Source organism: Nannospalax galili, unplaced genomic scaffold, assembly GCF_000622305.1.
Source record: "Nannospalax galili isolate Female #2095 unplaced genomic scaffold, S.galili_v1.0 scaffold1077, whole genome shotgun sequence".
Classification (NCBI taxonomy): domain Eukaryota; kingdom Metazoa; phylum Chordata; class Mammalia; order Rodentia; family Spalacidae; genus Nannospalax; species Nannospalax galili.
Window position 1 is genome coordinate 954,003 of NW_008340429.1, and position 27,454 is coordinate 981,456.

Genomic DNA, 27,454 nt, shown 5'->3' on the forward strand with positions numbered 1-27,454 from the left:
CAGAAAAGGAAATATAGAAATAAAAAAGAAAATATCCTTTAGAAAAATCAACAAATACATAAGATAAATTAATATTTTGTCTCAAACTTACTTGACTTTGCCTAAAACCTGAAAATCTACAGAGTCGCATGGTGGCGCTGCAGGATAAGATACAGAATTTTAAAAAGCGGCAGCAGCTCCTGTTTCCCTTAACTGGCAGAAGTTAAAGCACTGGATGAAACAAAGAGAAGCAAAAGGTAGGGTACCAACAAGCCCCTCCAGAAAGGAGAACAAGTCTATAACTCCCCAAAGGTCCAGATGGGAAGAGCTACTCTCGGAGCTGCTAGAGACTGAGCTGAAACATCTCAGCAGAAAGCGATTTGTCTAAGGAATCATGGAGCCAGGAGAGAGAATCGCTCTGCAGATGAGGCAAGTGCTGCTTTTCTTTGTTTTCCTGGGAGGGTCTTTGGTTCTTTCTGAGACCTGGAGCTATTCTGTGGCAGAAGAAACAGATATTGGCTCCTTTATTGCCAATGTGATTAAAGATATGGGTTCCGGTGTGGAAGACCTGGCAGCACGGGGGGCCAGAGTTATCTTTGATGACTATCAACCTTACTTGAGGTTAGACCTGCAGACTGGCAACCTGCTCTTGAATGAACAACTGGACCGGGAGGCACTTTGTGATACCAGTGACCCTTGTATATTGCATTTCCAGGTGTTATTTGAAAATCCTTTGCAATTTTTTCAGGCTGAGCTTCTAGTCAGAGATATAAATGACCATACTCCCACGTTCCTAGAAAAAGATATATCTTTAAAAATCTCAGAAGGTACTACTCCAGGAACTTCATTTCAAATGGATAGTGCTCAGGATTCAGATGTAGGAATGAATGGTGTCCAAAACTATACAATAAGCCCCAGCCCCTATTTCCACCTTAAATTAAAAGAAGGTGATAAAGGAAGAAAATACCCAGAGCTAGTACTAGATCGATCTCTGGATAGAGAAAGGGAGCCTAAGATTAGTCTAATACTAACAGCCTTAGATGGTGGGTCCCCACCCAGGTCAGGGACTGCACTGATTCAAGTTGTGATCATGGATGTGAATGACAATGCCCCTGAATTTGAAAGAACACTGTATGAGGTTCAAGTTCCAGAGAACAGCCCAGTGGACTCATTGGTAACCACGGTGTCTGCTACAGATTCCGATATGGGAACAAATGGAGAAATCACTTACTCATTTGCTCATGTCTCTAGAGAGGTATGGAAGACATTTGAAATCCATCCAATTTCTGGTGACATATATTTGAAAGCACTCCTAGATTTTGAGGTAACTCAGTCTTATACAATAAATGTTCAAGCCATTGATGGTGGGAGTCTTTCTGGGAAATCAACCATTATAGTTAAAGTAATGGATGTGAATGACAACCCACCAGAAATAGCCATCACGTCTCTTACCAGCCCCATACCAGAAAACTCTTTGTCCGAGGTGGTGGTCGCTGTTTTCAGTTTACGGGATCAAGACTCTGGAGACAATGGGAGAATGATTTGCTCAATTCAAGAAAACCTCCCCTTCCTCTTGAAGCCTACTTTCAAAAACTTCTACACCCTGGTGACAGAGGGCCCCCTGGATAGGGAGAGCAGAGCTGAGTACAACATCACCATCACAGTCACCGACCTGGGCACACCCAGGCTGAAAACCCAGCACAACATAACCTTGCAGGTCTCCGACGTCAACGACAACGCCCCCGCCTTCAGCCAAGCCTCCTACACCATGTACGTCCCCGAGAACAACAGCCCCGCCCTGCACATAGGCACAGTCAGAGCCACAGACTCAGACTCAGGCGCCAACGCCCAGCTCACCTACTCGCTGCTGCCGCCCCACGACCCGCACCTGGCCCTCGCCTCGCTGGTGTCCATCAACGCCGACAACGGGCAGCTGTTCGCCCTCAGGGCGCTGGACTACGAGGCCCTGCAGGCCTTCGAGTTCCGCGTGGGCGCCGCAGACCGAGGCTCGCCCGCGCTCAGCAGCCAGGCGCTGGTGCGCGTGCTGGTGCTGGACGCCAACGACAACGCGCCCTTCGTGCTCTACCCGCTGCAGAACGCCTCTGCGCCCTGCACCGAGCTGCTGCCCAGGGCGGCCGAGCCGGGCTACCTGCTCACCAAGGTGGTGGCGGTCGACCGCGACTCGGGCCAGAACGCCTGGCTGTCGTTCCAGCTGCTCAAGGCCACCGAGCCAGGCCTGTTCGGAGTCTGGCCGCACAATGGCGAGGTGCGCACCGCCAGGCTGCTGAGCGAGCGCGACGCGCCCAGGCACAGGCTGCTGCTGCTGGTCAAGGACAATGGCGAGCCGCCGCAGTCGGCCAGCGTCACGCTGCACGTGCTGCTGGTGGATGGCTTCTCGCAGCCCTACCTGCCGCCGCCCGAAGTGGCGCGCCAGCCCGCGCAGCCCGACGCGCTCACGCTCTACCTGGTCATCGCCTTGGCCTCGGTGTCTTCGCTCTTCCTCTTCTCGCTGCTGCTCTTCGTGGCCCTCAGGCTGTGCAGGAGGACCAGGCCGGCCTCTCTGCCTGGCGGCTCTGTGCCTGAGGGCCGCTTTCCTGGACATCTGCTGGACGTCAGTGGGGCGGGGACCCTGTCCCACAGCTACCAGTATGAGGTGTGTCTGGCTGGAGACTCTGATACCACGGAATTCAAGTTTCTGAAGCCAATTATCTCCAGTAGTCTGAGTCCCGACACTTAGATGCAGAGCAATTACAAATACAGTGTTATAAAGAAAATAACATGCTAGTTGTTTGGATAGGATCAAAACTCTGGTAAGTAATCAGGGGATAAGGCATCCTTCAGATGAGTATCAGAAAGAAAAGATTTTAGGTTCCTAAAGTCTGTTGCCACCAGTCGTGAGAGGGCTTTGACTAGTGTAAAAGGAAATTCCACTTCTGTGAATGGTTTTTGATATAATTTGCAAGCTAACTTCAGATCCCTCAGGATAAAAGCCAGTTCTTTCTAAATACACTAGTTTTTCATTGCTTTATCTTCATAAGGACATTTTAGTGTTTTGCCATTTCCTAGTTAGAGATGGTAGATTTTCTTGAGTATATCCTTACATTTAATCTTTCTGTTTAGGTGGGTGGGTGGGGTTGTTTTGTTTTGAGTATTTGATTTTTATCTTTTTAAGACAGGGTCTCCCTATAGTCCCAACTGGCCTCAACTCATTGTGTAGGTGACCTTGAACTCACAGAGATCCACCTAAAACCTCTGGGTTGCTTAGATTAAAGGCGTGCAGCACCACACCCAGCTTACACTTAGTCTCTTTTAAAAGTTAATTACTGGAGACAATGGGACTTATTACTTATTACTAATAAGCCACAGTTCTTTGTTTAATTTGTCAAATTTTCAACATGATCATTCTGTGTGATTGTTGTCCAGAAACTTTTTCTAAATGCTGGATGCTTTGAAGACAAACATGATGCAAATGTAATGAATTAGTGTATCTCCTGTCCAACTGATATTATTCTTTCCTGTCTAGGCTATTTAGATGGAAAAATATCTGAAAATGCATGGTTTTGTTTTATACTAGTACTAAATGTGGAAGATTACAATTTCCCAGAAACTTAAAAGGCTTTTATGGTCTTCATATGAACTTACAGTACATGATACATGTAAACATTGTTAAACTATTGGATTATCTCCAACCTTGTAAAAAGCTAGACTCCCTTCTGTGATGTCTGTCTAGCCCACCCATGTTTTCTGAAAACTTCTCTCTTCAACATAAATGTAATATTGTAGCCATGCTTGTTTTATGTGACCCAGGTCTCTCTAGGACTTCAGAACATTTGGTGAGCATTGCTAATTCAAGCTGAGGCAATATGATCCTCAAATTTTCTTTTAAAATGACTTAGAAACCCAATATATTATAGTCTCTCTGTTAGAAACTTTACAAGAAAATGCCATCTTTTGTTAGATAAGGTATCAAATGTGAACCCACTGAGAGATGAAAAGGAAAGAGATTCTGGATAAGTAATCTGTGGATTTTCCTGTCAGTCATTACCAAATCTGCTTTCATTATTGAGTTAGGGAACAGAGGGATTGAGAACCAGTAGGTGCTCTTTTAATAAATTCTTCTAAGATAGCTCAGTAAAGGCTTTTTTTCTTAAGTGATATGTTTATATATTCTTGTCTGGCTGACATATTAAATTTTACTATTAATGTGGTATTTACATTGTACATTTCAGGTTAATACAACACCTGAAATCAAAAGATTTGTCAACTATTACAGAGGTGTGGAAATAACATGCAAAGCTTTTGTTTAAATGTCTAATTTTGAAAACCAGGAGTGCTAGTATACGCCTCCAGGTGGCACAGGCAGGATATCAAGTTCAGGGAAAGTTTCCAAAAGACACTCTTTGGTTAGGAGTGGCGACAGCACTTTTCCGTTTACTGAAAAGATTAGATCATTCTGTGTTATTTCAAATTGTTATCAAACAAGTTTAGAAAACTGCCACCTGGGAACATGCTGCCTGTTTATCAAGCTTAAGAATGTGTTGGGATCCCAACAAAAGAAGATATATCTACAATAGGAAAAAAGTCCATCATAATTTTGTATTTTACCCAGTGGTCCATTCAACAAATATTTATTGGTCATCTCCTCTATGCCAAGAACTATTTTAGATGTTGCAGGTGCACACTGGCAAACTGAACAATGATGTTGTACTTATGGGTTCCACAAAAGAAATAATATGTACATCAGTGCTATGTTTGGTGATAAATGTTAGGGAGGAAAAATAGGGTAATAAATGAAGTGCTTTCACATGTATTTTCCCAATTGAAAAGTTCCATAAAATTATAATTCTATGACGTTTATGTGGAAAGGATATCATAAACTGATGTAGCTTAGCCAATGGGAACCACAGTTCTGGTACATGAGAGACATAAAATTAGAAAGAAAATCCAGAGATATTAATCCTACTTTGTGATGAGACAATTTTAAGGAATTGCATGACTATATGCTCCTAATTTTACATGACCTCTTATTACTACGACGTCGCCTTCATTTCTGTTTCCCCCTGAGAAACCCACACAGACTTCACAGCATTTCTAGAAGGTAGGAAACATGTCTAAGGGTTGCTTACTCAAGATTTTTCAGAATCTGGCACATTAATAACATTAATTCTTTTTGAATGAACTACTTAATAATTAAAATTGCAAGATTACATTAAAATTAATCACTACATCAATTTCCAAACTTCTGACAACCAAATATATAAAGAATGGAACTATTGTAGCAGTTCATTGAGAAGCAAAATCAACACATGGTGGCGCTGCAGGCTAAGGCTTAAAAAAGAAAGAAAGAAATTTAAAACCAGCAAATGCTAGATTTCCCAATCTACGTCAGATCTCCAGTTGAAAAGACCTAAAGCAGATCTCACACCAGTCTCCAGAAAATGCTGTTTACCGACACTTTGGAGCAAGGTTATTAACTGACTAAGCAACCACGGAGTCAGCCCCACTGCCCCCCTGAAGTACTGCAGTCCCCAGCTCCAGTAAAGGCAAGTGCAAAACAAAGATGGAGGCTGGAAGGGCGCGCAAACAAAGGCAAGTCCTGCAGGTCTTTTTCTTCCTGGGGATGGCTCAGGCAGGCTGGGAACCCCGTCGTTATTTCGTGCTGGAGGAAACCGGGAGCGGCGCTTTTGTGGCAGACCTAGCCAACGACCTAGGGCTGGGAGTTGGAGAGCTAGCTGCGCGGGGAGCCCAGGTGGACTCCGAGGATAACGAACCACGCTTGCAGCTTGATCTACACACCGGGAAGTTAATATTAAATAAGAAACTGGACAGGGAGGAGCTGTGCGGTCACACAGAGCCCTGTGTAATGCATTTCCAAGTGCTACTGAAAAATCCACTGGAACTATTTCGAGCTGAGTTGCTGGTGGGAGATATAAACGATCATTCTCCTGAGTTTCCTGAAAGAGAAATGACCCTGAGAATCCCAGAGACCAGCCCTCCGGGTACTGCGTTTCCTCTTAAAAACGCTCAGGACTTGGATGTGGGCAACAACAGCATTCAGAACTATAATATTGGTCCCAATTCTCATTTCCGCGTTTCTGTCCACAATCGGGGCAATGGCAGGAAAAACCCAGAGCTGGTGCTGGACCAAGAGCTTGATCGCGAGGAGCAGGGGGAGTTCAGATTAACTCTGACAGCACTGGATGGCGGATCTCCGCCCAGAACCGGCACCACTCAGATCCGGGTCCTTGTCTTGGATGTCAATGACAACGCCCCTGAGTTTGCGCAGGCGCTCTATCACGTGCAAATCCCAGAAAACAGCCCTTTAAGCTCCCTAGTTGTTAAGGTCTCTGCTAAGGATTTAGATTCCGGGACAAACGGAGAGCTATCATACTCTCTTCTTTATACTTCTCAAGAGACAAGCAAAACCTTTGAGCTAAACACTCTTTCAGGTGAAGTTCGACTAATTAAGGTACTGGACTTTGAGACAGTATCATCATACGAACTAGACATTGAAGCATCTGATGGCGGGGGACTTTCTGGAAAATGTTCTGTTTCTATTCAGGTGGTGGATATCAACGACAATTACCCAGAACTAACTATTTCATCACTTACCAGCCCCATCCCAGAAAATTCTCCTGAGATGGAAGTGGCTGTGTTTCGGATTCGGGACCGAGACTCTGGGGAAAATGGAAGGATGGTTTGCTCCATCCAGGATAGTGTTCCGTTTATACTGAAACCTTCCCTTGGGAACTTCTACAAGCTGATGACAGAAGGAGCACTGGACAGAGAGACCACAGCTTTGTACAACATCACCATCACAGTCACCGACCTGGGCACACCCAGGCTGAAAACCCAACACAACATCACCGTGCAGGTCTCCGACGTCAACGACAACGCCCCCGCCTTCAGCCAAGCCTCCTACACCATGTACGTCCCCGAGAACAACAGCCCCGCCCTGCACATAGGCACAGTCAGAGCCACAGACTCAGACTCAGGCGCCAACGCCCAGCTCACCTACTCGCTGCTGCCGCCCCACGACCCGCACCTGGCCCTCGCCTCGCTGGTGTCCATCAACGCCGACAACGGGCAGCTGTTCGCCCTCAGGGCGCTGGACTACGAGGCCCTGCAGGCCTTCGAGTTCCGCGTGGGCGCCGCAGACCGAGGCTCGCCCGCGCTCAGCAGCCAGGCGCTGGTGCGCGTGCTGGTGCTGGACGCCAACGACAACGCGCCCTTCGTGCTCTACCCGCTGCAGAACGCCTCTGCGCCCTGCACCGAGCTGCTGCCCAGGGCGGCCGAGCCGGGCTACCTGCTCACCAAGGTGGTGGCGGTCGACCGCGACTCGGGCCAGAACGCCTGGCTGTCGTTCCAGCTGCTCAAGGCCACCGAGCCAGGCCTGTTCGGAGTCTGGCCGCACAATGGCGAGGTGCGCACCGCCAGGCTGCTGAGCGAGCGCGACGCGCCCAGGCACAGGCTGCTGCTGCTGGTCAAGGACAATGGCGAGCCGCCGCAGTCGGCCAGCGTCACGCTGCACGTGCTGCTGGTGGATGGCTTCTCGCAGCCCTACCTGCCGCCGCCCGAAGTGGCGCGCCAGCCCGCGCAGCCCGACGCGCTCACGCTCTACCTGGTCATCGCCTTGGCCTCGGTGTCTTCGCTCTTCCTCTTCTCGCTGCTGCTCTTCGTGGCCCTCAGGCTGTGCAGGAGGACCAGGCCGGCCTCTCTGCCTGGCGGCTCTGTGCCTGAGGGCCGCTTTCCTGGACATCTGCTGGACGTCAGTGGGGCGGGGACCCTGTCCCACAGCTACCAGTATGAGGTGTGTCTGGCGGGAGACAGTGGGACAGATGAGTTCAAATTCCTGAAGCCTATCTACCCCAATATTCTGGATCAAAACTCTGGTAGGCATTCAGGGGATGAGGCATCCTTTCTAAACCTCTTAGGCATGTGAAACTTTATTAGCTGTATTAATTCTGTCTTTGTGCTATTCCATTTTCTTTTCAAACTTGGTAGTGACGTTTAGTTATGCTTTTTCTTTCCCTTCTATTTTTAGGTAGTATTACTGTTTGTTTATTGGCTTGTTTATTGTGTACTTATTTTTTCAATTATTCTATTTTTATTAAATATTGAATGTCAGGAATCTCATGTTCCTTATTGTATTTGCAGTGTTCTTTCCTAAAAAGAGTATACACCTTCTAAAAAACACAGTTCTAAATTTAAAAGTATATTTTCTAGACTTCAGATGTAACTCAATATATAGAGTGGTTGCCTACTTTGTAGGAAGCTCTGGGTCTGATTCCTCTGTAGTTCTAGCATTCTGGAGGTGGAGGCAGAGATCATGAGTCCAAGGTCATCGTCAACTACACAGAGAACTCAAAGCTAGACTGGGCTGCCTGAGATTGTGTCTCAAAAAAATAAAATAAAAGTACATCCCTGATTATATGACACTACATAAGAATATATTGTTTCTTTTAAAATCATATTTCATTTTTTTTAAATTGAAAGTCTTTAGTTTTATTACTTACACAACTATGATTTCAATAACAGCATTTCTGTTTGGTTTGTAAGCTGTTTGTTTCATTAATATCCAGTTTCTTCAAAGTTACCTAATTATGGTTGGGTTTTTTTTTGGGGGGGGGTTGGCAATAAAGTAATTTTGAGCTTTTTAGACATTCACTATAAAAAAACATCTCATGAAAATATATCCATGTAACCTGTTCTTTCTCATCTAAATTAAAATAGAAAAGACTAATGGGTTCTTCCTTATCCTTACCGGATAAGAGTTGCTTCCCATGTTACTAATACCCAGACTGTAAGATGTTCCTGTAAAGCCAATAGACTCCAAAACCAAGTAATATATTTCTTGCAGCAATTTCTTACTATAGTAAAGAAATCTTCAAATGAGCTCCCATCCTGGATTTAGAGTGCCTGATGTTGGATACCATGTCAATATCTACTTTCTTTGGATGATGACATTATTCTGATTGATAAGGAATTTGGAATAAAATTCATTATAGAATTAATATTAGTTAACCAAACAAGGTTTGATAAAGGATACATTGATGAAGGGTTGAATGATTTGGAAAAATCACTTGGAAAAATGTGACTCCAATGTTGTTCATTCATGCAAAGTACAAGTGGAATTAAGGTTGTTAATCAACTAAACGTAAAATACGAAGAATATCCTAGATAATTTGTGTGGGTTGATTCAGCAATGAAAGACTTTAAAAGCAAAGTTGAGTCTTCCTTGAGATGAGGAAGAAATTCTGCCTAAGAACAGTAGGTGCAGCTTGTGCCTCACTGTTCAAACATGCCCATTTGTGTCTGCCATACAGATTTTGGGCTTGTCTAACCAAATCCCACAGAACAAGTCACTACTTTGTGATATGTTTTTGATGCCTGTCTTTCTAATTGAATCCTGACAGATACAAGTTTTGGTAACTGAAATGAGATGCAGCCGTGAAAAACACCTGAAAATATAGACATGGCTTTTGAATTGGGCAGTGGTCAGAGGATAAAAGAAAGTGCAGACATTCAACAGAGAAAGCCCAAGTTGCCTTGAACAGATAGTAGAAATGTAGTATTAACAACTCTGCTAGTGAGGACTCAAAAGGAAATGAGGAAGTTGGTGCAGAAACATGTTGATTTATAACATATAAATCATTTTATATGTGAAAACTGTGAAAAGAAATATGGATGCTAAATTACTACTAGTAGGAGCTCAGATACAGAAAATGTTATTGGAAACTAGAGGAAAATGAGTGGGGTTTTTTTTTTGGTCTTTTTGAGACAGGGTCTCCCTGTAGCCCCAGCTGTCCTGGAACTCATTATGTAGACCAGGCTAGCCTTGAACTCACAGATATCTGCCTGCCTTTGCCTCCCAAGTGCTGGGATAAAGGCGTGTGCCACCACGCCTGGCAGAATGTTTTTATTTTCATGCTATGTCAGAGAGCTTAGCTGAATTGTAACCTACAGTTATGAGAGGAAAATAACCGAGAAAGCTGGATATTTAGCTGAGGAAATGTCCAAGAAAAGGGTTTAAAGTACAGTTTGATTTCTTCTTTTTGTTTAGACTAAAATATGAGATTAAAAATATGAAAGGACCTAGAGTAAGGGAGAACTGTTAATCAAAATATAACAAGGACCTTATGACTGGAGAAATGTTCATCCTATTTATATTTTGGAAGATGTTAAAATTAGGAGATGTACTTTCATGAAAGCATGCCCCAGAGAGAAAGCCAGGTAAAGTAGGAAAATTTTTGCTGGTGCCTTAAAAGTATCAGTGTAGTAATAGAGAAGATTCTTTGGAGGGGCTAACCACATGATCTCACCACCTCACCAAAGCCAGGAATACAGATGGAGTTATTCAGGAAAGAACTATAGAAGATCTTTTGTTTAATGAAACTAATCTCTGTGAGTTAGATGGTAGTCACAAGGGTTTGCAGACATTATACTGGCAGAAGCACTGCCCAGTTGCACTGAAGGATTAATTCATATTACCAATGTATTTGGGAGAAAACGTGTCTTTCCTCAAACAGCAAACTAACATGGAATGGTTTGCTTTGGAAATGGTTGATGGAAATTTTTCTGTTATAAAGGCCTGACTTCAATTCTATATGAAGAAATTAAAACTACTAGAAATGTAACAAAAAATATCAGAATATTGTCTCCATTGCTGAACCAGTAGCCTGGAACTTTCCTTTAAAAATTTACCACATGCCATGAGTACCATTTTATGTTATTTACCCTCAAGTGTGAATGAACCAGTCAAGAACTGGGGGTATTTAATGATTGGAAATGCCCAAGTAGGTAGTTCTGAAAATACCCTGACACTGTTTGGACAATAAATTTAGCATAAAATAAAAAAGATATATGAAGACAGGTGTGGTAGTGTATGCCTTTAATCCCAGCACCCAGGAGGCAGAGAGAGGCAGATCACTGTGAGACTGAGGCCAGCCTAGGATGGTCTACATAGCAAGTTCCAGGCCAGCTGGGCTTACAGTATGAGACCTGTCTCAAAAAACATATATTCATATGATTCATATAGTCATATTCAGATGATTTCATATGAAATCCTTTGGCCAAGTTCTGTCTCTTTTTGACTGGAAATTTCAACTGATAATATTTAAAATATGAAACTGATTACTACTGGTTGAGGGAGAGTAGACCTTCTTTACTATCTCTAAATAAGCTGACTAGATTCCAGTGGATGAACTTGCACCGAAGGCCATCTGGGTACAAATACTTGACTGGATAGGACTTAACATGTATAGCAGAATGCATGAGGTTCCATGGGGGGATATGGGACATGAATGGGGGAGAGGGTCTCAATTTGATTAAGAACTGTTGTTCTTAATCAATAAAAATTAAAATACGGCCTGTCTGTGGATCCCTCTTTTTGATAGACTTAAGAAAGAATGTTAACGCCTACCTTGGTAGTGCATACCTTTAATCCCAGCACTCCGGAGGCAAAGGGAAGTGGATCTTTATGAGAACAATGCCAACCTGGTCTACATAGTCAGTTTTGGGCCAGCAGGAACTCTGGGGAGACCCTATTTTAAAAAAACAAACAAAAAACAAAAACAAAAAAAGAAAGTTTAAGATATTTCTGAGAATAATTTCTTGAAGGGATTGCGTCACTCATTAGTCTGTCCCAAGATATTGTTCCTTGAATTATCACTACTGCTTTTAACTTTCAGGATCATATTTGAAAACCAAATGTTGTTCTGGGTATCTTATTCTGTTTAATGATTAATTTTTAGCAATTCATACTTCATGGCAACAGAATTTACTAACCAGAAAGATCTCTTGCAAACTTAATGCCTGTTAGTCTAAATTTTCTTGGTTGCAATCAACAGAAACCAAGTGAAGATAACTCAAATGAGAAACCTAACAATCCATTGAGAAGATATTGGGGTGCATAATTTTAGATACTTTTGGATTAAAACTAGTTAAAAACAATTAGAAATAAAGACTTGGAAAATACCATTCTATCTTATCTGGGGTTTTTTTTCTTTCGCTTTCTGGTTTCATTCTGTTTTACTCAAGAGGAAAATGCCTTTCTATAATTCAAGAATTTAATAGCCTTTTTTGAGACAGAGTCTCACTGTGTGGCCCTGACTGGCCTGGAACTGTAAGTCAGGCTGGCCTTGAGCTCACAGAGATCCACCTGCCCCTGTCTCTAGAGTGCTGGGATTAAAGACATGTGCCACCATGCCCAGCTTCTAATAGTTCTTTTTTATTACAATGTACCGACTCATTTTTGTTCTGTCTCTAAGTTTCAAGATCTTAATGTGCTTGTTATTAGAGCCAGGAAGAATGAAGTAGGATATATGTCTGGATTTATTAACATGGCTGCTCTCACGTTTCATGTGATTGCATGGGGTTAGGACATGTATGACTGTGCTGGATAGCTTTAGTGTCAACTTGACACATCTGGGTTGAGTGAGCCTCAATTGGGGAATTGCCTCCATTGGACTGGCCTGTGGCCATGTTTGTGGGGCATCTTCTTGATTGTTGAGTGATATGGGAGGGCCCAGCCCACTGTGGGTGGTCCCACCCCTGGGCAGGTGGGCCTGTGTTGTATAAGAAAGCAGGTTGAGCCAGAGCCAGGGGAGCAAGCCAGTAAGCAGTGTTCTTCCATGCCTGCGCTCCAGCTCCTGCCTCCAGGTTCCTGCCCTGAGCACCTACCTCGGGCTCCCAGATGAACCGTGACCTGGGAGATGTAAGCCAGATAAACCCTTAATTCCCCAAGTTGGTATTTGTCAGAGAGTTTTGTCACAGCAATGGAGAAACAAACTAGAAGAATGACCTCTCCAGAATAAAGGAAGACACATAAATGTGCACAAATGTCAGTGTTCACCAACACACATGATGTGCACACAAGTGAATAAGTTTTCTTTTGTAATTTTTATATCCACAGAAATTAGAGAACTTTTATTTCATAATCAGGGCAGCATGCTTTGAACAGACAGGGATTTGTTTGTGAAATGGTCCTAGGTGACAATGGAAACTCATAGATGTTGAACTTCTGTAAAGTGCTAAACTCATTTAAGAGTTCTGATACTTAGGTAGACCAAGGCTATCTAGTGACAGTGGGTGATGCTTCCTTATAAAAAGGAAACAAAAATCAATTAAGTATGTAACATCTATTTTTCCATCAAATCTCTCTTAGATAATTTATTTCATTTAACAATGTTTTAGTGACTTTTTCCTCATAAGCCTAGATATCTCCTTAGTGATGTGTCAGACAAATATAATATGACTCTGTCTACAATGATCACTTTTATCATATACTCTCCAACTAATTAAAATGTTAAAAATATCTGTAAGTTCCAGCATTTTCAGAAGTTGATCCCATACTTAGAATTATGCCTGATAATGGGCCAGGAAATATCAAATACTCCTTCTTCCAAGCTATTGTCATTAACAGCCAGTCTTCAGGAGTAGTCCCTGTCACATGGAAGCATTGATGATCAATGTTAAAGTAATGTTAATCTGAATACAAAATGAGAGAAGGAAGTTTATTACTAGTACTTTTAGATTTGGTCTTTCTCTTAACCAGGTATGCTGTTTCTAAACAGCATACCTGGATAAATCCTAACAGTATTCTCACATACTGAGATATTTTAAGCAGACCCAGTGATCTAAATGTATCATATTCTCTGTCTCTGTCTCTCTGTCTCTCTGTGTCTGTCTCTCTCTCTCTGTCTGTCTCTCTGTGTATTGTCTCCTCCTCCTTCCTCCTCCTCCTCCTGCTGCTGCTACTGCTGCTGCTGCTGCCGCTCTTCCTCCTCTTCTTCCTCTTTTCTCCTTCTTATTTGACAGGGTCTTACTATATAGCCCAGGATGACCTGGAATTTAGGATTATAGGCATATGCCCCTCCACACACAGCTCAGAATTATTCATTTCATTTCTTTATTTTTGAGACAGGGTCTCCCTGTAGCCCCAGCTGTCCTGGAACTCACTATGTAGACCAGGCTGGCCTTGAAGTCACAGAGCTCCGCCTGCCTCTGCCTCCGGAGTGCTGGGATTAAAGGCGTGTGCCACCACACCCTGCCAATTTCTTAAGGATTTTAAAAATACATTTCTTTATTATATATTTGGGGGAGGTGGCTCATGCCACAGAATGTGTTTGGAGGTCAGAGAGCAACTTGTGGGAGTCAGTCTTCTCCTTTTACCATGTGGATTCTCAAGATCAAATTTAGGATATCAGCGTTGATGGCCAGTGCCCTTACCCACTGAGCCATCTCATCAGCCATAGTTCTTTCTTTATATACATTTTTATTGATAAACCATAGAATTTAAATGCATCTCTAAAGCAGTAACATTTTGGCATTTTAAATTATCTGGGTTTGAAAACAGGGTTACTTCTGTTTATCAACAGATTCATGAAAATGAAGAAAACTCTTTTATGACTCATAGTGATGTCTCAAACAATTTTAGAGCCCCACTGCTACACCCAAACTGTTTATGTGTTTGGTATGTGCCTTTTTGCTCCTGTGTGTATATCTGTCTGTTTGGGGTGGTTTAGTGTACAGTGAAGATGCACTGCATGCAGAATAAGATTGTGTTTCTTATAACTTTAACATTAACATACTTTTTTTCTTTAATGCATATTTGAATATATGTTATAAAGCTGGAATTATCATTATACTATAGATTAGGTCATGTTTATAAACAATAAAGTAAAGGACCCTCCCTTCTTCCTTCCCTCCCTCCCTCTCTCCTTACACCTGTGAGACAGGGTCTCACTATGTAGCCCAGGCTGGCCTCACACATGCCATGTAGATCACTGACCTAGAACTGATGACCACCCTGCCTCAGTCCCCTGAGAGCTGATTTTGCAGATGTGCCACCACACCTAGCAATATGGCAATTTATCTTTGTAAACTTAGTAACTGCAACAGTATTGAATCTAGAAGTTTGGTGGCCCTTTGCCCTTGAAGGAACAGCTAAGGAGAAGGAATCCTAAAGTAGAGATAGTCATCTTTCCCTAAATGAGATCAAGAAACAATAAAGTTAACAGTAAGATTCAGTAGGGTCAGGATTAGGGTAAAGTCAGTGAGGTCAATCTATGTAAGTCTATGATTCTTCTATTGATTTAAAATATATATAAGTCATTTAAAATATATGTAAGTCATGATTTTTATATTGATTTAAAAACCTTATGTTTGGTTCCTCATGGATTTTTTGCAGTTTAGTTTAACAGGGATATTATATAAAATAGGATACATCTTTATTACTGAGTTTTTGGGTGATTCATTAAAATTTGTGTCTGAGATGCATGCCTCAATTTGTCCTGGTTATTATTTACTTTTGAGTTCAAATGGCCTTCATTATGTTGCTGACAGTGGTCACCCATGGAATGTAAGTCATAAAACCTGAAAAAATCCTTTAGTTTTCTGAACAAAGACTAGCGGGGGCAATAGTGGAAGAATACACATGCACCAAACAGATCTGATGAGCTAAAGTCCTTCAGTCCTGCAGACTGGGAATGGACCTATACATATATGACCATGATTTAATAGACATGTTGTTTACATGATTTTATTACAAGATTGTCTTTCTTTTCAGCAGTGTGAATTTTAAACCATTAGATTGATTCAATACATTAATTTTATTGGAATTTTTAATCTACATAATTTCTATTGAATTTTTCTTCCTCGCTTATATTAGTTCATTGAGAATTTCATACAATGTATTTTTTTATTATATTCAACCCCATCCCCTAACTCCTCCCATGTTCATCCCCCCTCATTGAGGCCAGTTTGTGCAGCTTATATACTCTTGGATGTGTGGCCATCCACTAGCGTGAGGTCTAACTACCAGACCCATAATCTTAAACAAAACTGACTGTCTCCCAGCAGCTATCAGTTGCCAATGTCTCCTCAGCTAGGGTTGAGACATCGCTCTCACCTTCACTTTCCATGCAGGGACTTTTGTCTGGCTTGAGCCTGTGCAGGTCTTATGCATGTTATCCTTGAATCTATTGAATTTTGCACACCTAATTTATAAAAGATACTGGTCTATATTTTTATAATGTACTTACCATGTTTTAGTTTCAAGGCTCCATTTTCTCATAAATGAGTTGGCAGGTCTCTCTCTTTCTCTCTTTCTCTCCTTTTCTTTTCTTTTCTTTTTTGTTTCAAGACAAGGTTTTACTGTGTAGCCCTGACTACCCTGGAGCTCACTATGTAGACCAGTCTGACCTTATACTCCCAGAGATCTGCCTGCTTATGCCTCCTGAGTGTTGGGATTAAAGTTGTGTGCCATATACATGGCTGGAAATTGTTTCTTCCTCTTCTATTTTATGAAAGTTTATTTGTTTTCGTGATTTTGGATGGTTGAATGATGGATTTACCACTTGAATCATCCATGGATAAACTTTTTGGGTATGGGAAGACTACACTACAAGCATAATTCTTAGTCCAATTTTCTGATTTTTGTTACTAACATTTTTAAGACAGAAATATCCCAATTTATATAACATGTGGAATTTTTGACATGAAGTTATTTATAATATTCTGTTATCATCATTTTAGTGTATGTAGGGTCTGCAATGATGCTCTTCTTTTGATTTTAGATAATTGGTAATAAGCGTTTTCTCTCTTCTGTTTTTGATTTTTGAGACAGGGCCTTACTTTGTAACCCTGGATAGCCTGAAACTTTCTATGTAGACCAGGCAGGCCTCAAACTAACAGAGATCAACCTGCCTCTGCTTCCTGTGCATTCAGATTAAACTCAAGTGCCACCATACCTGGTGTGTTTTCTCTTATAAGTGCTGGTGTAAGAATATCAGCTTTGTTAATTTTTTTTAAATAAACCAATATTTGGCTTTGATGCTTTGCTTTCTATTTTCTGCTTCACTAGTTTTTACATAGTAGTTTTAATTTTTTCTATCCTCTTTGAATTTAGTTTTCTCTATCTCTAGTTTTATGTTTACTCAGAACCCTATTTTTCTAATTTAAACTAAAACATATAAAATATAAATGAAAGTTGTACATTTTTCTAAATATATCACTTAAAGTTCATGCAGTTTATTATATTGCATTTTTATTAACACTCAATTTGAACTTATAATTTCTCTTTTGGCTTCTTTGAAAGGTCAATTAGAAATGTGTTACTTCATTTCAAAGTATTTGGCGATATCATTTTGATACATCCAAAATTCTCTGCTTTAGCTTGAGAATATATTCTGTGTAACTGCAGCTCTTTGAAATTTATTACATTAATCCAGGTATCAGTGTTGTGAAATATATTAATGAAATTCCCATGTGTATTTGAGATAAATACATATTATATAGTTGGTAGGAATAAAGTTTTATAATATCAGCTAAAATATATTTGATAATGTTTAAACATTTATGCACAATTTTTCCTACTTGTTTCATAATTGCTATAAGTGTTTTAAATTCTTCAAATATGAGTGTGAATTCATACATCTCTCCTTTAAAGTTTAGCATTTTTTTAAACATCATTCAATTTAAAGCTCTGTTACTCGATTCACACATAGGTAGGAATTTTTTTTGTGTAATGAATTTTATTATTGTGAGGTGTCCCTTTTAGTTTGTATTTAATATTTGTCTGATATTAATATAGTTGTCCCATAGTTCTTTTTTAGGCATGAAAATTTCTTTGCTAAATTATACAAACATGGGAGCAAAAAGGGGCAGCTTTGGGACTTGGCTCCAATCATGTTCCTACCCCAGTCTGGCACTGTCTGGGAGGAGGGGACCTGAGGGATACCTAAGGATTAAGCAAGAGAGGAGATGGGGTAGTACAGGAGACTAGGGTGCAGAGGTGGGGAACAGAGGCTACAGGAAGAACATGCCAGAAGGAATGGTGGGAAAAGGCAGGAAGGGAGAAAGGAAGAGGAAAGGGAAAAATGGAGACCACCTGGTGAGCTCAGACACAGCATGTCCGGAGTTGGAACAATGATAGTAAGGGTAGAAGATCAGCGTCTGAATAATGAGAGACCAGAGAGGAGGAAAATGGTGGGGACTCTGGGGCAGATCCAGAGCAGGGAACCAGGAGAAGGGTGACTGTATTTGAATGTTCCCTCCCCACCTCAAAGGCCTGAGGAGCCTCTCACTCTAGCCAGTTATCCTCTTCTTTCTCCTCACCTTCTTCATTGCCTTCAGCCTTACCCACTCCATCTTCAGCAATTTCTTCTTCATGAGATAGTCTCCTCCTCTAGTACCTTTCTATCATTAGAACTTGCCTTCTTCATTTTCATCTTTTCATTCCATTTCTAGGCATTCAATTTGCCTATTACCTCCATGCCATCCTCTTGCATGGAATTGGGGCTGGAGCTAGACCATAGCTGTTAGGAAACTGGGGTTTAGGGCTGAGATAGAGAGGCCCTGAACAGAGAAGGGAGGCCAGAACCTGGCATGGTAGTTGCTAGGTAACAGGTAGGTGCTAGGTAACATGGTAGTTCTCTGGAACAGGTGGCAGAAGCACATTCCAAGCAAGGCAGGTTTGGATCCAGACCAGACACCTGCAGAGCTGCAGCCATCTAGAGGGTGGACAGAAGGGAAGTAGGGCAGGTGCTGGTGAGCTCAGTTTGCAATCACTTGATCCTGGGCTTGCTGCTCTTGTACCAGCCAAATCCATGTCATAGCTCTTATCATTACAGTTTTGCATGATGTATCCTTTTCCATTTTACCTTCAACCTATATTTATATTTAATATAAATCTTTTGTAAACAAGGTAAAGTTGGAATTTGCTTTTATATCTAACATTATTAGTTTTGCATCGAAAACAAAAAGGTCATTCCATGTATATACAATTCTTTACTTATTTTGTATGTATACCATCTGTTTTCAGTCCTTTGCTTATAATTTCTTTCTTCCTTTTGTTTGTACAATTTTATGATTCCATTTTATGTCTTTGTTTGCCTTTAAAATTTGGGGGGGTATTTATTTTTATTGTATGAGTATATTGTTTGCATGTATGTAGGTGTACCACACGCATGCAATACTTACAGAGACCAAAAGAGGGCATCAGATCCTCTTAAGGATGATTGTTAACTGCTAGGAACTGGGTGCTGGGAACTGAATCTGGGTCCTCTGCCAGAGCAGCAAGTGTTTGTAAACACTGAGTCATCTCTCCGGCCCTTTCAGTTGCCTTGTCATCTATTATATTTATCAGGATATTTTCCAACAGAAAATGCCCAAGACAGTCATTTCTTATCACAATATACCTCAAATTAACATTAAAATACTCCACATCAAATATAAAATAGTTTTAAGTATTTGATCTTCATCCACTTTGCTGTGGAACAGGAGATCAACACAAAACAAAGGAGATACATTTGAGAATTCATATGGTAGAGAACCTCTGTGAATACAGTCAAATTGAAAATTAGTAAGAAATATTTTTATATATATAGTATAGAGTATATTCCAAACTAGATAGAAATATAATGAAACTAACTAATTTAAAAAGGCCTTCATACACATGGCAAACCTAAATGCACTAGAGAACTCACACTGGAGAAAAAAAATGGAAAATCAGTGAATGTGAGAATTTATTTATTGATTATTTAGTTAGGACACATATGACATCACATACTGAACACTCTGTCAATGTGAGGTGTGTATGGAACCTGTCAAATGTTCCTTGTTACTTAGGACTCATGTGAAGTACACATTGAAGACAAATACTATGAAGATATGAAATGTGGGAAAGCCTGAATTATTCATACATTGCTGTACATGTAACAACTACAGTGAAGAAAAGCTACATGAATATAGGAATGATAAAAAGACCATTTTCTTTGATGTCCAGGAAAGCTTTATGAATGTAAAAATTGTGGGGAAAATCTCCATTTGTTCCATATCCTTTGGGGACAGATGTGAGAACTCATATTGAATTTATAAACTACCCTAATATAAAACAAATGTAAAAAAGTTTTTATTTATTACATTCCTAGTGTACATGTAAGAGCTGTCATTGAAGAGAAGACTTATGAATATGAATGTTTGAAAATTTTTCATTAACCCATAAAGTTCATCATACAAGTGAGAAAATAGAAGAGCTCTACACTTTTAAGAAATGTAGGTTCTGGTCTTCCTTTCATAACTATGTGAGTACAAACAATGAAGAGAGTCACTACAGTTGTGAACAATGTGGCAAATCCTCCTTCAACTATTCTTCACGTTTTTCTATAGTATTCACTGTATACTATATCATGCATTTTACTATATATGTTGGAGAGAAACACTTTATTATAGTGAATTTTAAATGCCACCTCAGCTGGATTAAGGGGTATAGAGAGAAAACATTTCTGGGTATGTCTGCATGTTTCTGAAAGAAATGAGAATTTGACTCATCAGAAACAAGGTTGACCCTCATCCAATGCAGCAGTCTTCTGCAACTGTAACACCAACTTTACCCTATTACTGAGTAACAGAACTCTCACTTTTGGACTCCAGGTCTTGCACCCACCACTCTCCTGATTCACAGGCCTTAAGATTTGAATTGTGCTTCCCTACCACTACTAGCTGGTTCGCCAGCTTGCATGTGGCATATTGTGGGACTTCTCAGTGTGATTTAAATGATTCTTCTTTCTCCCTCTTGTTGTTCCTCTCTCTTTCTAAATGTGACTTTGAAGAGACCTGAAAAATACTAAACTCAGCTGCTTCTCATCTTTCATGAAACATATGAGAACTCACACTAGAGAGATATCATAATAATAAGGCAATATGATAGATAAGTAATTCTTTCAAAGCTATGTGAAAATTCATATAGAGAGAAATCATTCAAATGTAATAAGTGTGATAAAATACAATTCATCTTTGGTATAGGAGTACATGCCCCAAAGAGAATTCATATAAATAGGAAAATGTAAGTAAGCCATCAAATATTTCTCATCTTTTAGTCAGAAAGTAAATACCCATAGTAAAAATATAACTATCAAGAATGGAATATCCTTTAGCTTTCCCTCATACTTGCAAAGACATGTGAAAGTCACACTATAAATAAATCCAATAAATATAATCAATGTGGGAAAACCCTCAGGTGCCTTTTTTCTTTTATGATAGTATAAGGAAATTGAATTTGGAAGAGAAATCTTTATAACTACACGTACTTGGAAAAGAAGAAGTTCAGGAGATTCTTCCATATTTCTAACACATAGGTTATGAAACTGATATGAAGATCTAGCAATTACTAAAGATATACATACCAATATGCTGTAAGAGATTGGGAATGAGACACTTATGTAGACTTGTCAGGGATTTCTTTCAGTTTACTTTGTGACTACATTGCTCATGTACTTTAATATTAGGCCTTGCTTTCAGTATATTTATATCCCCCCTATAGTAAATAATGACTCCTTAATGTTTCTAAGGAAGATATGTTGGCTGTCATACTGTTTCATAAACTGATTTAACTTGAATATTCATTCCCAACCATATTTCTCTATTCATGCTGGTATATATTAGCCATACAAGTTGGCTAATTTGAGTTTCTAATTCTATTTATTCAAAGATTAAAATTAGTAAGAAAGTACATCCTCTTTTTCCTCCATCTGTTTCATGTGCTAAAACTATTGCATAGGTCAATATTTCTGACACCTATTCTACATTTCCGTATTCTATAGGTCAGTCTTAGTGTGGTGCTATGCCATGACAACAGTGGATAGTTATCATATCACCAGTAAGTAATTCAAGTACAGATTACCATCCTGAAGATTTGCTTTATAAGGTTATCATATTTACTGTTTTCTCCCAAAAGTGGATCCTGATCAAGGATGTAGTAGGTGCCAATATTTTAATAGTTTTCTCAGGAGGCATAAGTAAGGAAGTAACAAATTGATAAATGGAAAGGAAAGAAGTCAATAAATTTCAATTTTTTTTCATTTTATGTGTGTGAGTGTATTGCCTGCATGCATGCAAGTGCACCCATGTCATGCAATGCCCAAGGTTAGAGAGGGTGTTGGATCTCCTGGAACTCGAGTTATGAACGGTTGTTAACTGCCATGTGGGTGCTGGGAATTGAACCTGGGTCCTCTGAAAGAATAGCCAATGCTCTTAACCACTGAGCAATCTCTCCAGCCCCTATATTATTATTTTAATAAACAGTATATTATGAATACTTGGGCCTCTATCTTGCTTAGGAATCCTTAAATGGATTAATAGGAACATGTTTCACCATTTTCCCACCAAGTAATTGAGAAATTAGTTCATTGATAACCAATTCCCGTTCTTTACTGAGAGTTAACCTTGTGTAGAGGCATTAAGTCCCCCAAATTTACAGTTTACTTTGTGCTTGGGCAGAGAAAGCTCCTGTGAATTTAGAAAAAAAAAACTTCCTCAGAAAAACAAAAAGGCAAAAATGCTTAAAGAAGGTAAACCCTAGGAAGTCCAAGGGGGCATGGAAGAGGCACCAATAGCATCGTATTGCTGCAGTTACCTGTGTTTCTTGGCAAGTAAGGTTGTAACAATATATATTGATAAGCACCTATGAATAAATTTTGAAACTTAATGCCAGAAGGACCAAGAGCCAGATAGAGTCTTTCAATATCAAGGCACAACCCTGAGTTTCGAGAGGTGGTATCAATAGCAAAAGTGGCCCAGCAACTCATAGATAACAGCTATGAAAATATGTCGTTCAAAATCAATAGCTTCTGAGTTTCACTTATCCAATCATTCTAGTGATGTTGTAAATATCTAATTACATATGTTAATTAATGTTCTGCTTCAGCTATCTTGAGTTCCTTCTGTTATGTACTCCAGGTCCAGAAAAAATTTTTTTGGGTCTTTTTGAAACAGGGTCTCCTTGTAGTCCCAGCTGGCCTGGAACTCGCTATGTACAGAAAAATATTTTTTGGCAATTTTTAAAATTTATTTTTCTATTTTTTATGTGCATGCATGTATTGCCTGAATTTAGGTAAGTACACCTGTGTTGTGCAATGCCCACTGAGGTCAGAATAAGCTATCAATCCCCTGGGACTGGAGTTACAAACAGTTATTAGCTGCCATGTGGGTGCTGGGATTTGAACCCAGATCTTCTGCAAGAACAGCCAGTATTCTTAACCACTGAGCCATCTCTCCAGCCCCCAGAAAAATATTTTTAACCAGAAGAGGCTGCAATCAACAGATATTCAAAAAGGAAATTTAGGCTATACTAAATGATCTAGCAGGTTTGAAGGCAATGATCAGCTCATATCCTTAAGAAACTAAAACATTGTTAGTCCCTAGAAATCAAAAGCAAAATTTTTACTCTGATTTTCACCTAGAATGAATCACTTATTGAAAGTCAGTCTCTAGCAAGCAAAGTGGCTGGGTGGTCAACCATTTTGATGAGAATGAGGAAGATCTGTATGGAAGGTGACTGCACTGGGAAGTTTAAAGAAAAAACATACCTAAGGCTTTTAAGTTCCTAAATCAGTACATGCTCTGAACACCACTTATTTTTAAGATTTCTCTAAGAAAACCTATCTCTCTTTCATCCTAGATCCAACTGCACAGCTGGCATAAATAAAAATTGAAAACAAAATCAAATTCTTTAGGCTGATAAATAATTGTAAATGTTGAGTTTATAATTAATGTGTTTTTATTAAGATATTCTATTGAGAAAAGTATCTTTGGAATTGGAAAGAGACTAGCTAGGCCTATTCAAATCAAATACTATTGTGATTTTCTACATTAATTAGTCTTTTTCTAGCAGAAGCAAACTCATGTTCTTAATGGAGACAATTGCATTATGGAGACAATTGCATTGTGGAAGGATGCTAATTTTTATATGCACTCCACCTACTATCTCTCTTGGCCTCTAAACTTATAGAATCATATACTAGCTTATTCAAGGGTGACAAATACCAAGCCTATCATAATTTAGTAAAAATAAATATTATAAGAATTGTAAAAATTTACTGATCACATCACTACAGCTGTAGGAATAAAAGATACAAATGTCCAATAAATACATAAAAGAAATGCTCAGTAGCTTTAGTCATCACAGAAATACAAATGAAAAGATACATTGAAATGCTATATAACCCCAATTACAATTACTATCATCAAGTAAACAAAAACAACAAATCTGATCAAAGATGTGGGAATAAAGTAACCTTTGTCTAGTATTGGTGGGACTGTTAGAACAGCCACAATGGAAAGCAATATGGAGGTTCATCAAAAAACTTAAAAAAATACAACTGCCATACAATCCAGATATACCATTCCTAGCCCAATTCACCAGTAACACATTTGGTGGCCTGTATGGAGATCATTAAAGGAGCTCCTCTGAGGACAAAACAGGTGACCATATTTTTTAAAAACTCAGGTAAGCTCCTTCTGGTGCTGAAACCCCACAGTAGTTACATTCTGGCTGAGATTTCTTTGGGGGGATTGGGCCTCCTGTCTTTATCTTTCTATCTTTTCTAGCCCTATAATTTCCTTGCTTCACTACTCTGATTCCCCCAGAAGAGGAAGTATTTCTCTTTTCCCTCCTCTCCTATGATCAATGGAGCGAATGTATAATTCCTTTCTTTCTTAGGTTCTTTTTCCATGTCTGTGGCCATGAAGTGTAACATAAATTAAGTTTAACTGCCTCTCTCATCTCTCTAGGCACCAGGACTTTCTTCTCTCCCTCACCATAGTCATATCTCTGAGGCAGAAACTTTGACTGAAATTAAAGGAAAGGAAATAAACCAAGCATCCAGAGTTTGCTCCATGTTGGCACTAGAAGTCTTGGATGCAGAGGCTCCAAACTAATACACAGTCACTGACACTGTCTTGGACCTTGTGTTCTGTGTCTGCCACAGGATGCACGAGTCCCCAGTACATTTCTGATTGGTCAGAGACAGCACACAGACTGCTGAAACTTTAAATTCAAGATTTTTTTGGCAACTTCATTTCTGAATGACTTGATTTATTGTTCTGCTAACACAAAATGGGACACAGAAGCTACAGTCTTGGCCCACATGGACTCATGGGTCAGCATCCCTGCCATGGTATGGTTTCTTCTCAGTTGCCCTGTATGTTCACAGACCCTCTTAGTACATTTTCCCATCACTTCTTGTTTTTCTATGGGCTCCTGCCCCATCAGCAGCCTGTAAAAACAAGGACCTTGGAGACAAGGGCAATCCAAAATTAGATCTAGGTGATATCTTTTGGTGTACCTACCTGGCTACAATCAACTTTTCTTCATCATCATTGTGGTAAAGCAGGGGTTCACCTCCCTTGAGTTGAGGCCTTGGAATTCCTTGCTTCTTTCCTGTCCTTTTTCTATTTTGGGACCTCAAGGGTCATGCCACTCACTCTAACTCCATGTGTATTTCTTGCTCCTGCTACTTCCATTGCTAATTTAATACAGGAGCCTTCTATCAAAAAGAGGATAGCTATGCTCATGTAATGCTTTCTGGGTGTCCTTAAAGTTTGATACCCACCAATCAAGCCACTTTTGAGTCTTGGCCCTTGCCAGTCAGGAAAATCCATCCTCACCAACCAAAATACCTCTGGAATTGGGGAAGCATGCTACCTCAATTCCCAAGAGGCTTTTGGACTTTTGTTCTCACCAATCAAAGTAACCCTGGAGTTGAGGAGGGCATATATGTGGGTCTTGACCCCCACCAAATAATGTCACTCCCAACTCCCAGTCTCCTGATCATACCTTACATTTGAGTCCTACTGATTCACTTCTCAGATGCATCCTCTATAACTAGGGTGAATTAGATCCCTAAGACTTAACCTCTTAAATAGAGGTTATCATGATCTTATACAATGTCGTCAGGCAGTTTAGCTGTTAGAGAGAATGACAAATAACTGGCAATTTGAGCTTTGATTTTATCCTCCAGCTAGATCTGGTCCATTGAAAGTAAAAACTGACTAGATATGCCCTATATCCAAGCCTTTTCTTCAAGACTGGCATAACTGGCCTTCTAAGGGTTCAACAATCATACTTGAAGGTAAAATCCAACAAGGATATACGGGCTAAGAGAACAGCCCACATTTTGACTCCTGCCTCCATGTCAGCAAAGCTTCAGAGAATGAAAATCTCTGAAAGAGTCCTAAAACTGGCAGGTCCTTTGTCATCTTTATAAAAGAGCTTGTGAAAGCCCTAGATGTTTTATTCTAACCAGTATATGTTTGTAAGTTGAAGATCAATACAGAGGGAAATGTCCTCAGTGTGTCTAAGGGAAGTCCCTTAGTCAGCAAACTCTGGTCCATCCCAACAAATGGCACAACTCGTAAAGACTAAGGGAGCCAAGAGACTCCTCTAAAGTCCCTAAAAGTAACCCCTAAAGAGTCCCAAATGAACTCTAATAAAAAGAACAATGGTTAATTTTTGGCTACCTACTTGGCCTTAAACACTCAACAGGAAAATATAGCCAATGAGTGAAATAATAGATAATAATATAAAATAAACAGAATGATACTAGACTTTTAAAAGGGAAAAGTAATAATTCAGGACTTACAGGATTCCCCTTTAGACACCAAGTATATATTACTGACTGTGGTGGTTTAAATGAGAATGTCCCCCATAGGCTCCAAGTATTTGGACACTTGGTCCCCAGTTTGTGGTGCTGTTTGAGGAGAGTCATGGAACCTTTAGGAGGTGTGTCCATGCTGGAGGAAGCATGCCACTGAGGGCAGGTTTTGAGAATTCTTAAGTCTTTGCTTCCTTGCCTGCTTGAAGATGTGATCACTTGGCTTTCTGCTCCAGCCCCCTCCTGCCACCATGCCTCCTCTGCCATTATGGACTCTAGCCCTCTGGAATCATAAGCCAAAAAATTCTTCCTTCTATAAGTTGCTTTCATCAGTGTTATGTCATAACAACAGAAAAGTAACTGATACACTGACATACCAGATAGGACAATCACTGCCACCCAAGCTAAAATCAGATTAAAGGACTTGTGATTTTCCTCACTGTAAAACGTGCTGTTTATGCTGGACATGGTGGTGCATGCCTTTAATCCCAGCACTTGGGAGACAGAGGCAGGTGGATCTCTGTGTGTTCGAGGCCAGCCTGGTCTACATAGCAAGTTCCAGGTCAGCTGGGGTTACAGGGAGACCCTGTCTCAAAAAGACCAAAAAATGCTGTTTATATTCCTGATAATTCTACTTAATGTCTTATCTACTTTATAAGATACATGTAATAAGATTCCAGCCATGTCAGATACTATTTTTTTGGCCAACACTTTAGAAAATGGATTTCTGAATCTTCATGAAAGAAATGGGTTGTTATAATCTTAGTAGCGATACTTTTGATCTTTGAACTTATGTGCTTAACTGCTTTCTTAACTTTATTTCTTCTCTCTTTCAGTGGATCCACCCTCAAATGATTCTGCTGCAATCTAACTCCATCTATCTGGGTCCTGCTGATCATCCTGAAAGTCAGCAAGAGCAGAGACCCTAAACTCTTCTATGGCACATTTGAAACATAAATGGTCAAATCGACTTGGAACTTATCTCCTAAATGATTTTAGGGTCTCAACTCTTGAGGGGTGGATGTCAGGTAGCTAGACAGGTG

The 27,454-nt window shown here is 40.2% G+C and overlaps 2 protein-coding genes across 5 annotated transcripts in view; both read left to right on the top strand.

Moving 5' to 3' along the window:
- Positions 1-27,454, top strand: part of LOC103736064 (protocadherin beta-5-like) — a 101,557-nt gene extending 74,103 nt beyond the window's left edge. The window contains exon 2 of the mRNA XM_008835495.3: positions 27,248-27,454. Coding sequence (XP_008833717.1) covers positions 27,248-27,340 — 93 coding nt within the window. The 3' untranslated portion in view covers positions 27,341-27,454. The remainder of the gene's footprint in view (positions 1-27,247) is intronic.
- LOC103736062 (protocadherin beta-18-like) lies at positions 193-27,374 on the top strand. 4 transcript variants are annotated; one of them, XM_008835492.3, is made up of 3 exons: positions 193-2,632; positions 7,790-7,871; positions 27,248-27,374. In XM_008835492.3, the coding sequence occupies exons 1-3, from the start codon at positions 374-376 to the stop codon at positions 27,280-27,282; spliced, it is 2,376 nt and encodes a 791-aa protein (XP_008833714.1). In that variant the 5' UTR covers positions 193-373; the 3' UTR covers positions 27,283-27,374. The 4 variants fall into 4 exon arrangements, with proteins under 4 accessions (XP_008833714.1, XP_017654272.1, XP_017654273.1 ...); XM_017798783.2 differs by lacking the exon at positions 27,248-27,374 and having other exon boundaries at positions 7,790-8,571; XM_017798784.2 differs by lacking the exon at positions 27,248-27,374 and having other exon boundaries at positions 193-2,623; positions 7,781-8,571.